At 39.7% G+C, this 15,955-nt stretch overlaps 1 protein-coding gene across 2 annotated transcripts in view; it reads right to left on the bottom strand.

Moving 5' to 3' along the window:
- Positions 1–4,055: 4,055 nt before the first annotated feature.
- The window catches only part of KCTD16 (potassium channel tetramerization domain containing 16), a 429,813-nt gene continuing 417,913 nt past the window's right edge, over positions 4,056–15,955 (bottom strand). For both annotated transcript variants that reach the window (XM_089673022.1, XM_089673023.1), the window contains one exon: positions 4,056–5,714. In XM_089673022.1, the coding sequence (XP_089529148.1) occupies positions 5,263–5,714 (452 nt within the window). In that variant the 3' untranslated portion in view covers positions 4,056–5,262. The remainder of the gene's footprint in view (positions 5,715–15,955) is intronic.

A 15,955-nucleotide genomic window follows, 5' to 3' on the forward strand; every position in this document is an offset into this window, starting at 1 on the left:
TTAGCCTTAGCAGAGGAAAAACAGATTTACTCCCCTGCCAGATAAGGCTTTGCAATGTATTGGAGCAGGGAAATAAATATGTAGAAATACACTGTTTGGCAGTAAACTAGTTTTTGTTCATTTCACCTACAGGTAAGCTTATAATAAAGTTCACCATTTAGGTAGATATTCCAGTGAGCAGCAGCCGGTGGCGTCACCAGCATGCACTCTGATGGAATGGCATAGCCGTGCCGTTCCTTCAAGCTCTGTGCCATGCCCAGGGTTCCCTCACACATGCATGGGAGTAACGTCATTGTGCCTCAGCCAGTCAGATGGCTGGAGCTCACGGACCCAGAAGGAAGACTGATTGAAGATGGAAGCCCTGTCAGCGGTGACAACATGCCGCTGGAGGGCTTCATTTTAAGGTAAGTCTTTCATAAAGTGCTAGTAAGCAATGCATAGTAGCATATTAGGATATTGCCTTGCAGGGGGAAAACTTTTTTTTCTACTACCGCTTTAAAAGTTCCTTTATACATCAGTCTATTTACCTGTTGGAGTTGGCTTTCCACTTTAAAGTGTATGAACAGCTGAATTTATTTTTAGTAATTTTTAGTAGAGCAGGGAATAGGTCTCTCCTTTGGAAGATTTACCTCACCTCCTGTCTCTGTAACACCACATTTTTGGATTCCTTTTACTTTCTGTACCAGGCAATGGTCACCAGGGCAAAGACAGATGGTGAATCTTCTCAGACTACTTAAAGTCTTGTAGGAGTTTTAACATGTCTTCAATCTATCCAAAAAAAAGTCTTGACTTTACATACATTTTAATCATTGCTCTCCTTTTGTTTGTAACTGAGCAGCATTCATTAGTATTGAGAGGAAGTGAAATGTATCCAGTAATCATGTGAAACATAAAAAGAGTGAATATTTCCTGAATCTGGAGTATACAGCAATCTGTCATAGCCATGGTATTTTGACTTGCTTTATTATAAATTAATCCGTAAGGTATTCCTAATCCTAGTCAGCCAAAACTGATTGACTTGTTGACACTGACAGTGCACAAATATGTGGCCTCTCGGCGTCTGGGCCTTGACGTCGAGTGGCCACATATTTGCGTACCAAAAGTAAACAAACATGTGCCGAGAGTGTGCGCCTTGCACGGAAAGGTCACCATCACTACTTGCAATCAGTACCTTTCCAATCATGTGACCACTTTGACAGCCAATCACAACGGTAACATGACCCTAAACCCCACCCTACCTCCAGGCATCACAAATCCCTTAAAAGTCTGGGAGGAGTCGGCACCAAGAGGTTAAGTCTTGACTCAAGTGTTGTAGCAGGCATCCCCAGGAACCTGCATGCTTTTTTCAGGGTTTCCGGCTGATAACTTTTTCTTTCCCCTATGATTTATTGGTGACCAATTACTATGAATGGTGACTCGACCAGGAAACCTGATGAAAATTATCATTGAAGATCACCTCCTCAATCCAGAAAGCGCTTTGTGAAATCTGGCTGAGCATGCAGAAAACTAGAGGTGTTGTCTACATCATTAATGACCCAATACGTTTTGGATGACTTCATGTACACTTTCCAAACTAAATATCTTCATATAAAGCTCGACTCCAGCCAAATCCCTTATTATGTCATATTGGACAGAGTGGGTAAGATTTAGAGCCTCAGTTAGGTTTTAGTGCTGGGTCCTCACTTATGAGATGTTCCTAATTTCCTGTCAGGACAGGAAGTGGTGTGACATCTCTTCAGCAGCAACACAGATAAAAACATAAATACATTGTTGGTACAGTAAGGAAAGGTTAGAACATCTGACAATGTTTTTATTGCTTTCTTTGTCCTCCTGTCCTTGTGACAACTGATCTTCTTTATCCTAGTGTCACAGGGACAAAATCTTCCCAATGGGGTCACAGATAGAAATAAAACTTGGCAATGCATCGGTTAATAGGCTTTAACTTTCAAAATATAATTTACATAATGAACAAGTTAATTGTGAGTCACCAAAATCTTGATGATAAGCCTTACATGTTGAACGTCAGTGTGGTTTGTCAATTTCATTTAATTATTGGAAAGTGAATACTGGAAAGCTCCTTGTAGCATGTTGTCTAAAGTGGGCCATACATGGATCGAAATTTAGCCAGTTCAGCAGGGGCCAGCTGAATTTTGATCCATGCAAGGGCAGGCTGGTTGTACAGAAATCTGAAGGGTTGCAAAGTGCCAATGACCACCAATAATTGTAGGATAATTTTAAAATAATGATAATTATAAAAAAATGAAAAGTAAATGTGAGCACAACCACATATTTGCCACACCCCAGTAGTTATTAAATTGCTTCAAAGTAAAGCACTAGCTGTCTCATACAAATATATAAACATTAATTTTGGTACAGTGTTGTCTGACCAAGTAATTGTCAGTTAAAATATCATAGCACTGCAAACTGAAAAACTGACTGATAATGAAGGGGTATTCACAAACTAATATTCAATGGTTAAAGGGAATTTGAAATATGCATTCAGATTTTAACAATAGGCAACAGCAGTTATTGATGTGGCCTATCATAAAAACAGCTGTGGCCAGGTTATATATATTAAATAATTCACATATTCAGAAAATGAACTTTAAAACAACCCTTTCTGAACTCTTTAGTTGCCAGAACTGTGTTGTAATTAATCCCCAAAATGTACAGAGTAAACAGATTAAATTTCAGTAGCTCAGTTCATTCTGTTCTCCCTCCCAGCAGGTAATAGATGTAGATGGTCCTTAGCTTTGTTTAAGCTGCAGACCAACTTAAAGCTTACAGATGGCTTTTTTACTTGGCTATGGCAGGAAAACATACTGGAGGAGGAATAAATCTAGGATATGTACTGTATAAACAGCAGGGGGAAGGCGTGACTATTAAAAAATTTTTTACTTTTTTACTTTGTCCTGAAAAGTGCAAAATACAGGTTTACTTTAATAGAATCAGTTAATATAATAAGTCATGTAAGTAAATGTTGTGTTAGACAGCTCAGGTATAGGTGCTTATGTGTAAGGAGTATACAGTGGTGACCACGTCTTCACTTATTGAAGTACTTTGACTTTAGTATTTATTAAACTATGAAATCAACTCAGATATCCATTTTGACAACCCCTAGCACCTTATACCGTGTTGTCAACCCTTCACTTTAGCCCTCACCACACCAAGATCCTGACACTCTCACCTGCCCTGTGTTCCCTTCCCCATCCCTTTTTTTTCTCTTTTCTCTTATTCTCTTTAACCCCCTTCCTCTTTTGATACCCTTGGAATCTTGTACAATTTCAGTGGTTACATATGACCAATATAGGTATGTGGTTTTGTTTACCACTTCTTAGGCCCCTTTCACACTGACAGCCTGATCGAGTCCGCCTGTCAGTTTTTCATGCGGACCCGATCAAACCATCCATGGCCTCCTATGGACCGCTGGGTGTCAGCAGACATGTGTCCGCTGGCATCCGCTCTGATCCTATGTGCTAAAACCAGATGGATGGGGTTCTGTTCCTATCCATCTGGCAGTTCGGATCTGATTGAATGACAGCTGGGTGCAAATGAACAGGCGGTCCGTTTCCATCTGACTACCCCATAGAGAACAGTGGTCTGTGTCCGCTCTGCAATAGTGGAGCAGACACAGCCCTGTCATCCACTTGCTCGGTGGGGATCAGCGAAGAGATCCGCCACTGAGCAAGCGGATTTGCTGATGGGTCCACCCCATCTGAAAGGGGCCTTATTTTTCCACACTACAGCTGATGTTCCTACTTCTGTATGTTGGTTATAAATGTTACTTTGTTTTTATTTGTTTCCTCTTGCTAACTGACAACACAGCTCACAACGACCAGTTTTATATTATGGTTTCTGGATACTTTGCTTAATGCCGCTGCACTATACGCACCTAGGTTTGCTCAACAAACCTTTGATAGTTATGTTCATATTGGGACATTTGTAATTTGCTTGAAATCCAATAAAGATATTGAACCCGAAATCAACTGAGATACATATGACATGTATAGTACTATCATAAACCATTGTTTCCCTGTAACAAACCAACACATCTAAACAGGGCAAATCCAATGTTTACTGTGTGAATGAGCACTTAAGACTTTATTATGCACTTGTACATCAATGAATTTACACATTATTTGATACCACAAAAGCCCTGTACTTTGCAAACATTAGTTATAAAGTATTTGCTGTGTCCATTTTACCAGGGAATGTTTCCCTACTTGGAGTCCACATGGGTAACAAATGTTTGTAGACTAAAATAAGGGGAGGGCTTTGATTTTTTTAGTGGTAAACACCATCCACACATCTCAGAGTCCTACAAAAATAGAGATAATGAAGCAGCCACAGATTATATGACCACACAAAGCAGCCGTCTGACTTGAAAGAAAGTGCAGAGTAACAAGGATATAACAAGACCAATAATGTATGCAGTAATATATTCACTAAATGTAAACCATCATGGTATAATTTTACTTTACTTTTTTTCTTTGTTTCTTTTACTCATGTGACCTCCAATCTCCAATAAGGAAACATGCATTTTTGAAGTGACACTCTTCCAGAAACTTTCTTAACGAACACACACTTTTTGAAAACTGAAGAAAACGAAGGAAAATAAAAAAAAGACGTAAATAAATAAAAAGCTCCAAAGTATCTGTCTGTTAATGTTCAATGTCTACTACGCTTGTGCTATTTGTGTTTACAGAATCCATCTTGTTAAATTTTGAAAATAAAATAAAACTTTGTGCTTCCACAGAGAAAGAAAATAGTACCCTGTAACTATCAATGTTAAAAGGTAATGCCACCCAAAACTAAGCAGTCAGCCTTGCATGGACAATGGTGTGTCAAGCCACCCAACAACTGGGTAAACTGCTCAAATAGTTTTCTCCATTCCAGCCCACAGATCTTGGCTTGGCCTTCCTCTTTGCTATGCAGCTGTGTCACCAGGCTACTGATGTCTGGAATAAAGCCAAATGAGACATGTAACAGATGTGTGATCTTGGATGGAGTTCTTTCTACTTGGTGTTTGATTGCACCCACCAGAGTAAAACCAAAACTGAGTGATTAGTTTTAGACAGACTTGCCTTTAATGCCCTTGCTACTGGTTTGAATTGGTCAGAATTGGACTTTGTATCACATCCATTCAGCAGCAACAGGGTTAAAGTGGACTATGTATATAGGCAGTAGTTTACGTGGACATGGCAATCTACCAAATAAACAGTAGGCTTCAGATACCAGTGAGTTATAATATTTTTGCCCTTTCTATAGGTGGTATTTTCGTAAAAGGTCTGATTGCCATGAATACTTCCTCTCAGGGAACCTTTCTGGTATTTTTATTTTCATGAAATCCTGAATACATTTTTCCAGCTCTTCTTCAATAGAAAGCTTTTCTTTCACAACTTTTTTTTTACTTGTGTTGGACTCTCTCGACCCAGTTGTTAAAGTTCTTAAAAGGTCACTTTTCCTTCGGATTTCGGACTGCTGGATAATCTGCACTGGTCCTTTCTTGGCTGGTCGGTCTAGAGTTTGTATATTGGGCTGGCGAGTTACAGGACCACAGATGACTGTTTCTTGGGGAGAGCTGGCTTCAGATTGACTATCACAGCTGGATGTAGAAAGTTCATTGCAGGATGTTCCACTTTCACCCTCTTTGTCCCCCTTTGTGTTTTTACAGCAGCAATCACAATGAGTTGAAGGCCATCTAGTAGGTCCTCCTGCAAATAAAGTACATATATATTATTTATCTAAAAATTAGCAAAGTGCTATGTATTTGCTTGAAAATTAAGAATTGCTTTATTCGTAAACCTTAAAAACAAACTTCAAAAACATATATACGGTATAAACATATGTATATAGGATACCATAAAAAGCATACATCACCCCTGTTTTGTAGGATGTTAATAAAGTGCATTTTGTGGTTTCGAAGACATTCTCAAAAAATGTCTATCACATAAGGAGCTACATTGCTAGTTACATCAGGTTGTGCATAAACGTTCCATGCAGCTTAGTTTGCATAATTTGACTCAGTTCTGGTTCCTCACACTAGAACAGGATTTATAAACCTGCTGGCTTGTATACATTTTTGAGCATTTTGCCAAGGCACCCCTGAAGAAGCCTGAAGGCACCCTGGTTGAGAAAGGCTGATATGGTCGCTAGCAGGGAGGCTGTCCATGCTAGCTATTGGTCTATAAGTCTGCTCCTGAGCTGGGGAAGCCCACATTGCGTGTCCCTCCTCCAATGTATTCCTCGCACACAGGTGCCTCATGAACCAAGTCCCGCACTTACACTGATAAGTAATCTATTTGTCAACACAAAACAAGAAAGAGCTGAGTCTTTGCAGCACTACCCGAGGATTTGTAATTGTAGTGGATTTCTGCTATAATTACAATCCCTGGGGTAGCACTTTAATTACTTGCTCTAAAATGCAAAGACTCAGTCTGGCTTTGTGCTGACACATGGATTACTCATCAGCATGAGTACGGAACTTCATGAAGCACCACTGTACAGAGTGCTTTGGAGGAGGCACAAACTGTGCAAGTGGCAGGTCGGTATCTCCATTTTCACTTCATGTTCAATAAAGCATAAAATCATGTTTCAAATTTTTCAAAATCTTTAAAACATTTTTAAGTATTCAGAGGTCGAGTTCCATACCCCTACTATTTGGTTTCTATAACCCCCAAGTGGCATGGATGCCAGTGGTTAAATATACCCTAGTCTTACAATCTGAAAACTAATGAATAAAAACATCCTAAACATTTTAATAACAAGAGAACCATAAACATCCAAATTAGTCCCGTGTATTATGAGTGTTAACAGTGGAATGAAATGCATGGATAGAACAACAGCAGCATTGACACCAAATAAGTCATGGTGAATTAATATTTTTTTTTTCAGTGCTGCCCTACAGAAAAAAGTAACCTATATAGGTGTTCAGGGTTACTCAGTGGATAAGCCCAAAATACAATACATCAAGTACTTGATGTGAAAAAATAAGCATAGATCCATCATTGGGTAAAGACAAATAGCTTCTCCTGTGACTGGTTTTATTATGCCAATGCAACTCAGCAAGGAAATTTACAAAAGCAGCAGCACTTGTTATGAAATGTCGCTTTGGAAAAGTGGGAGCCTTCCAGTCTGTGAATACTAAGGCCAGGGACATTTATAGACCCATTCTTAGACTTCTTCTATATACAGCTCCCAAAAATCAATAGTGGCTAAATTGAAAGTTATTTAATTCTTGCCTTAGGAAAAACTATTGAGTGACACCCTGTAAAACTAGTCTTGTGAATTTCCAAGAAACTTATACATGAAGAGTATTGATTTCTACTTGTATTGGCTCGTTTCCGAGATGCTTGCCCTTTTCGTGTGTTTTCAGTTTGTTTCTGCCTCATCTACCTTTCTTATCTAATAAACTGATTCTACTGTTACATCTTTGTTAATGGTCAAATTTCTAGGTAAAAAACATACAGATGTCGCAGAGAAAGCTGTGTTACATTTACAGCATCATTCCTTAGTGCCCTGGAATACCTTTTGTGATAACATAAAACATATTTTTTATTATTTATTACAGATATACACTGTATAGTGCTGACAATTTTGCTTAGTTTTACATATTATACATTCACATCAGTCCCTGCCATCATGGATCTTACAGTCTAAGATACCTATCTCAAATGCACACATACACTGGGGCCAGTTTAGATAGGAGCCAATTACCAGCAGTCTTTTGGAGTGTGAGAGGAAACTGGAGTACCCAGGAGAAAACCTACCAAGCACAGGGAGAATATGCAAACTCCATGCCGATAATCCTGTCAAACATAGGGGATGCCATTTCTGAAATTTTGCCTAGCTAATATGCACACACGTTTGTATCATACCTTGAGCAAGAAACAAAAATGCACATAAGAACTTCTGATTTACATTGACGTTCTGGTTTTGCATATTTATTCCTGTTCTGTAACTCAAAGCATGGAGGCCAGTTGAACAGTATAATAGACAGGTAACTAAAATTTTCTGAAGAATGCATGTAAAAGCACATCCTTTATTTCTCTCATGACAGGTTTGCGTTAATCTTCAAATTAATCCAAAAGTAATAATTTGAATGAATTGCTAGCTCAAAGCAAACCTGTGCTGTGCATTGCATGGGTTGCTTTAAAGCTGAACTGTCAGCTAACAGTTAAATACACCATTGAAACAAGTATGCGGGAAAGGTCTTTCCTGCCATTTGCATTTCTGTCCATCCACTTCTGGAATGTATCCAGTCCTACAACACAGCACAGCAAGCCTAGTGACCTGATTTTTTCTCTGCATTAGTTAAGCCGCAGAGTTAGGTCACTTCACATAATTGGAAGATCCTGATTATAAAGAAAGATAGCGTGTGGTCCTTGATAGCGCGGGCACTATGCTGGGAGCATGCAGTGACCATACTGTCAACAAAGAAGAGCAGTTCCCATTAAGTACCTGTTCCAAAGGCACTTGGGGTGCGATCTGCGATCTGCTGCACTACGTGTGCAATCTGTCAATGATTCCTAACAACACCCCAAATGCAGATGAGAAAAACGGTGCATTTGCCTGTTTCAGATCTGCAGTACCATCCGATCAGGTAGAAGTGCGTTTTTTTAAAAGTAGTGCATACACTACATTTTGTTTGATCCAGTGAGATTTCAGCCCATCGAAATGAATGGGTTGAAAATTGAATTGCACAGGAACAAGTGGCACGTTCCTGTGTGATTCGGGTGTGAACCAGCACTAAACACATAAACAGCAGGTCAGCATTACTGTCCTATCACTTCTACATCAGTCAGAACCACCAAGTAGTAAGCCAGAAGTCCCAGAGGATCCTAAAAAGTAATTGAGGCTTAGCTGTTCATTAAGCGCCTTTTGGGGAAAGCCAATGGATGCATGAATTACAAACTTTGTCCCCAAAGGGGCTTAATGAACAGCTAAGCCTTAATTGTTTTGCATGATCCTTTGGAACTTATGGCTGACTACCTGTTGGTGCTTTTGACACTGACTGATGGAGAAATGATGGGCAGAACAGTAAATGGTATATATGCTTCATCACTGGATGGATATCCAGCTGGTGGCCTTCTTCATACTTAGGTGTTCTGACCCTGATCTTTTTGGCAAAAGTTTTGACATATACAGTATGTGTTAATTGCTATGTTATGCCATTTTTTTGCCTTTTTGGTGCTATGTTAGACTGATTTTTCGGTGTGGTGTTGTGGATGTCCAAACTCATTTTCTGTTAAGGAAACCTCACTTGGATTCCATACTCACTCCTGTTTTGAATGGTATGTTTTTCCTAGTGATGTTAGTCTTGGGTTGCCACCAACATTCCTCCACTGCAACTATTCATAAATCTGAATCTTCGGGTTTCTTCTCTCTGGTTGTGGAGTATTGATTCATATTTTGTACATTTGTACGTATTCCTGTTTGTGTGCACTGTTCGAGTTTTCTGTGGATCTATGTCATGTTGTGCTATTTAGGTGCAATACTAGACTGATTCTTCTATGTGGTGTTCTGGGTGATCAGACCCTTTTTGTTTAATGGAAACCTTACTAAGTTTCAACAATCCCTCCTTCTGTTTGGGATGGCATGTTCTTCTAGTGGTGTTAGTCTTGGCATTCTCACCACCATTCCTCCTCTGCAACTATTTAGTCCTCTGGTTTCTTCTATCTGGTTGTAGAGTGTTGATTTATAGTGTGTACATTTGTATGTATTCCTGTCTTTGTGCACTGTTGGTTCTATGGTCTTATGTCGGGTGCTATTCACTCTCCTATAATTGTTTACTTTTGGCACATGTGGGGTGTTTGTTCTTGAGAAGCATTCTATGGCTTTTTGATCATTTTTCATTTATTGCTATGTTGTCCTAGTATATCACTTGTTGTTTTATTATTTTTTCATGATATTTATTGTGAATGGTCCACGCCTGCCAGGTGTTTGCCATGTGTCAGGGTGGCGATTTTGTGAGTATTCTTTACCTGCTTTGTTTGTTCCACTTTTTCTGCAATTTGTAATTTTTGTGTAGGAGTTATTTTTTATCTCAGCGAGGATCTTGCATATTTTCCTTATTTTGATGAACTATTGTGATTTCCTCCTTTTGTGATCTTTTTTTTTTACATTTTCTCTGTATGTGTCTTTTAACCCTTGCAGTGTGTGAGGTAATCACTAAGGGGTGTTGTTAGTGAGTGGAACTTTGGGTTTATTAGTCTGTTCATTTCTATAATGTAGTGTCTTGAGAAAGATGGACTGAGCTTCACTGTCAGGGATCCTGTCGCCATGCGACGGATCCCCTCAGGCGTGGCGATGCGAGTGCGCAGGCGTGGGAATGTGCGAGCGCGCGTGCATAGTAGCGCAGAAACTCGCGCATGCGCAGTAAGCGTACACGCCAGGCGAGCTATTTAAACCTGCAGAACAGTAAAATCAATGCCTTCTGGTCTACAACGTTCCTGCACATATTACCTGATCCTGTTGCCTGTATTCTGATTTGCCTGACTAAGAAAGAACTCCGCCTGCACAGACCTCGGCTAACCCTGACCATCCGCTTGCCTGCTCCCTTGTACTTTATCTGTCCGCTTGGTACTGACCCAGCTTGTCTGACTCTGCTGCATCTACTTACCTGTACTCACCCACGATCCTGCATCTGGCTTGCATCCTGACGTTTGCCATACTTACCTGCCGCTGCACCCACGGTCCTGCACCTGGACTGCATCCTGGTCACCGCCATACCTGCCTGCTACTGCATCCACATTCCAGTGTTCAGTCCCAGTCTGCATCTTGATTGCCGCCATACCTGTCTGCTGCTGACCCTACGTTCCTGCATCTGCACCTGGCCTGCATCTGGATCTCCTGGGTCTCCAGCTACCTGCAGCCAGCTCCAGATCCACCCAGCACTCGTGCCACTCCTGGCTCTGCGCCCTCTGCTCCCACTATCAGGGGCTCCGAGCGGGAGTCATAAGAGGATGCCTTCTCTCCACATCAGGCTCTCCAACCAGGTACGTGACATTCACTGAAACGTTTAAGCTGCTGTTTTTGATCTTTCTCCTCTGCAAGACCCCTGAGTGCCTCTAAACCAGTTTTGGATTTATATGAATTTCTTTGTGGGTGAGCACCTGGGCATTTACCTCAAACACAGTGCCATGGCTACCTTTGGAACTATATATGGATGTTAAGTATAATGTTTTTATTTTAAATCATATATTCATTGGTTTAAAAACAATGCTAACTTTAAATTCTTTAAGAACAGAAACTTATACAAAAGTGTGGAGTACGTTGTAAAATATATAAACACAGTCTACTTTTGACACATCAGAGAGGTGTGAGAGGGTACTAGGAATTGCTTTATGATTAGGTCTCCAGGTGGTAAAAAATGTATCTTAAGTAACTTTTACCATTTCAAGAGCCCAAGCAGCGTGAAATTCTCAATCCCCTCAGCATCATCATTATAAAGGCAACATCTTGCCAGCTTGATGAGTCCATTAGGGAGAGTGCAGTATACCAAAAGAACACAAAGCAATAAGCAAGAAAGGCTAAATTGCCTTTAACTTTTAAAAGATATGGAAAAGAAAAAAAAGTTTCATCAAATCATCATAGAAATATTACTGCAAAAAAGACAAATACTTCTATTTGGCATGCACTATACAGAAAAATAAAACTGTGATTGATTGACAAACTCTTGCAATTTACACAAGGACACATCTCCCATGCGTCACACCATCAATTGTTTAAGCTGAAAATGTATTTTACAGCAAAGTTAAGTTTACAATAAAAAGGGCACCTAGAGTTTTATTTTGTACAAAACAATCTAGTTTGTACAGGTTACTTTAGGTAGAAAAGAGATTTTTTTTCATTTTGGAATGGTTGATCTAGATTTTAGTAATTTGTTACAGATCTGGAAAAATTTGGAGCCAGCTTTAAAAGTCTCCACTCCAGGTCTTCATACTTGCTCCAAGTCAGTGACTCACTAGAAAAGAGAAGCCGAGATCAGGATGAGTCTTGGGGCCTGTACTTTAAAAAATAAGTTAACTCTCTTATTTCTAACCATAAATTAAACCTCAGATTAAAAAGCACTAAAACATTTAACAAATAAAAGTTTGTGAACACCTGGCCATCACACCTATATAAGCTTGTTGGACATTCCATCCATAAGGTTGTACCCTTTTTCTGGATTTCTGTGAGAATTTGTGCCCATACAGCAAAAAAAGCATTTGTGAAGTCAGTTACTAATGTTGGGCCTTGCTAATGACTGGTATGGCAATTCATCTCAGAGGTGTTCTTTGTGGTTTTTGGTCAGGGTTCTGTGCAGGCCACTTGAGTTCCTCCACACCAAACTCAGCCAACTGTGTCTTTATCAAGCTGGCTTTGCGCACAATGGCACATGCCGGAACAAAAAACAATCTTCCCCAAACTGTTGTCACAAGGTTGTCTTGAATGTGTTTGTATGCTGTACAATTAACAGTACCTTTGACAGTACACACTGGATCTCAAAAAATTATGTGTCCAGATACCTTAGACCATGGGTGTCAAACTGGCAGCCCTCCAGCTTTTGCCAAACTATAAGTCCCATGAGGCATTGCAAGATTAACAGTTACAAGCATGACTCCTAAAGGTAGAGTCATGATGGGACATGTAGTTTGGCAACAGCTGGAGGGCTACCAGTTTGACACCCCTGCCTTAGGCCATACATTGCAGATGTGTCAACTGGCATGACAATACCTAAGCAATAGTGAGATGAATAGAAGATGTGTGCTACTCCATCACAAACTGAAAATACAACAGACTAGTCACTCTACATTAGAGGAACTGTACTACCTTAAAGAGACTCTATGAGGGAAAAAAAAAACTTCTGAAGGTATAAAGTGCTTGCAGATGGCTCCAAAAATGTTGAGTTACAGCAGATAGATAAGTAATCATGGTCATCACATGATTGGGAACCATAGCGATTGGTTCATGATCCTTAGTATAAAACCTGTGGTTGTCATTGAAAGGATTGTTTCAGGGGCTTGCAGAGGTGTATGCTTACAATTCTAAATTGTAGTTTGTCTTAACATTCTCTCAGCATGGGAAACTGTTCTTCAGAATGCTGGTCTAGAACTTAAGGCCAGGAAGGGGTTACAGTTGAAAACACACAAACAACGCCTCCGGGTGTTACAAATAATACTTCTATGTTTTTTTAAATGCAACTAGTGTAAGTACCTGATTCTGTCTCAAAGCTGAACTAATGCCCACTGGGTGGGCTCTTGCCATAAAATACAAGTATGGGCAAGATAATGAGATAAGGCATACACCTGGCAGTGTACACACAACATTTAAACTGCTAGCAGCCAGAAGAAATGTTACTGGAAAATTACATTTGGCATGTATCTTCTACTAAGAAAACTGTTATTGCAGAAGTTTAGTTCCACTGGGAGGGCCAGTACTAGGAGCCAATCAATTGTGCTGCTCTGTACAAATGATGACAAGGAACATGTAGATAGAAGGAGAATCAGGGGACTGAACAGAAGGCTGGGTCATCACTGCGCTGCTGTTCTTTTACTATCCAACCACAGAGGGCTGCATGGAGGTGTATTAGCTATACTGCCTAACTGCAGCACAGAAAAATCAGGTCACAAACCCAGCTCTGCTATGTTATAAGGCTGTGTATATGCCAGGACTGTATGGGAAAAAAAATACAAAGGCTTTTACAGGTGAAACCAGTCCGTAGTTGTATTTTAAAGCCCCAATCGATGAACATGGAAATTCTACCTTTCAGTGAGGCTAAGACTGCACTGCAAGGGTAAACTGCTTATTTAGGTCTAGGTGGCATTGAAAAGTAGATTAACTTATCCAATCTTCCACTCCTCTCTGCTGGTAGATCGGTCCCCATATTGTCTTCTCTCCCATGCTCCAACGCTCAAAGGTCCTGATATCATCAAGATATAACCCTGCATTGGAAGTGAGGACGCTTAGGGACAAAACACTGCCAAAGAATGCAAAGTGCTTTTACTTTCTCCAAGACAGTTAGGCCTAGTTCACACTTGACTAATTTCTAACTCTTACCAAATGCCCATATGGCATTTGACAGGTGTTTGAGGAGCATTAAAAACGCTTCCCAAACACTCCCCAAATGCCCTACGTGCATTTTTGAGGCATTTGATAGGCGTTTGGCAAACATTAAAACCACACCACAAACGCCTATAATGAAGTTTAATAGTATTAATGCTCCAAAAACACCTCGCAAACGCCTTGCAAACGCCCCGCAAATGCCTGCCAGGCGTTTGCGGAGCATCACCATAGACTTGAATGGGATGCTTCAACTCCTCCTAACTCAACATGAGGCGTCAATTTTGCCACTATGCTAGCGTTTCAGTGTGGACAGCACTGTGTGCTGCCATGTGTAGAATTTTCATAGGTATTTGAGGAGCGTTAAAAACGCTTCCTAAACGCCTGTCTAACGCCTGCTAACAAAGCTAGTGTGAACTTAGCCTTAATTGTCAGAATTTTCAGATTTCCCAAAGTTGGGCTTTGACAGTTAATCTAGATTTTTACCTGGATTTCAGCTTTAATTTAACCAAACATTTTTTTATATCACCCTTTTTGTGTTTATTGGACATTTTATAGCAGCAGCAAAAGGCCACTACATTTATTAGACTAAAAAAAAGACCAATTGTATAAGAACTAAGCAAAAGCCAAACCCTAAAGTAAATCAGTAAACCATGCTTGTAATATTTAATAATATAGATTTGCATCATAACACTCATTCTACCTATCAAACAGATATAAATGTTTCATCAACTTGAAAAAAAAGTCCACATCTCCAGTAGAAGCAGAATACGAAAATAACTGCACACCAATGTGAACCTGTGTCTTTTCCATCCATTAGCATTCATCTTCAAGCTTGCATCGCCCAGAGAGATTATCGTTAAAATAACTGTATTAGTGTGTCTGAAAGCAGAGCTTCACTGATTTCATTAGGCCCGCTCAGCGAACAAGGCACCTGGAGTATTATTTAACAAAACTTCATTTATTTAAAAGTTTGCTGATTATGATGCTAAATGCACATTTCTCTTAATTGGAGACGTCTTCAGCATTTTTCTTGCTCTAATATCAACTCGTGTTCTCCTTTGGCAGCAATAGAAAATCAGCCAGTTAATACAAATGCACTTTGCCGTTCACTGCAAATTGCTCTACTGTGGTTTATAGATAGCAGTAATGAGCTGCCATCTGTATATAAATAATAAGGTACAACCAATACATATTACCGATAATCCGCTTAGGGGAAACAGGAAAAGTGAACTTTTTACTCTAAAGCAACTCAGCTGCTGTGGTTTCTTTGTATCTTTTCCAAATATTAAGAGCCTTGCTAGAAATGTGCCAGAAATCTTATATATTATGTAAGAGGTGAGCAGGTAGAAATGGACACGGTAAGCAGTCAAGCATACCACATCAGTGCTTTGTTCTGCAATGGACTGATGACTTCTTCTACAGGTGAGAATCAGCAAATACTATTTTTCAGCAGGATGCCACATACAAAACTATTGATGAGCCACAAAGTGTTCTCCAGCCAGGTTTAATGAGATGTAAAGGCCTGGGCAGTCCATTTGAGGTCAGAGAAATCCTTATAACCAACTATAGCTCAATCAAAAAGTATCATTTACGGAAGTATCTTTTGTAAGTGTGGTTGTATTATTCAAAGACTATAAGCAGCAGGATACTTGGCTAATTGCAAATATTTGGAAATCTCACATTATACATTTTCCAGTATTATACCAGTCGTCTACCAAGCAGAACTTGTTGAGTTTCTATTTCAGCAACACCGATAACTCAGTAGAAGTAAACCATGCATGTACCTAAAAGCAGAATTAAAGTATAATAAAAGGCAATGTTTTCTTGGTTTTGTTTTTAGTTTTGGATAGATAACACAAAAACCTTTGATATGACATTGCACACAAAGACTATGGGGCTTATTTACTAA

Source organism: Staurois parvus, unplaced genomic scaffold (genome assembly GCF_062004578.1).
Source record: "Staurois parvus isolate SC_StPar_1 unplaced genomic scaffold, SC_StPar_1.0 ptg000133l, whole genome shotgun sequence".
Taxonomy (NCBI): Eukaryota; Metazoa; Chordata; class Amphibia; order Anura; family Ranidae; genus Staurois; species Staurois parvus.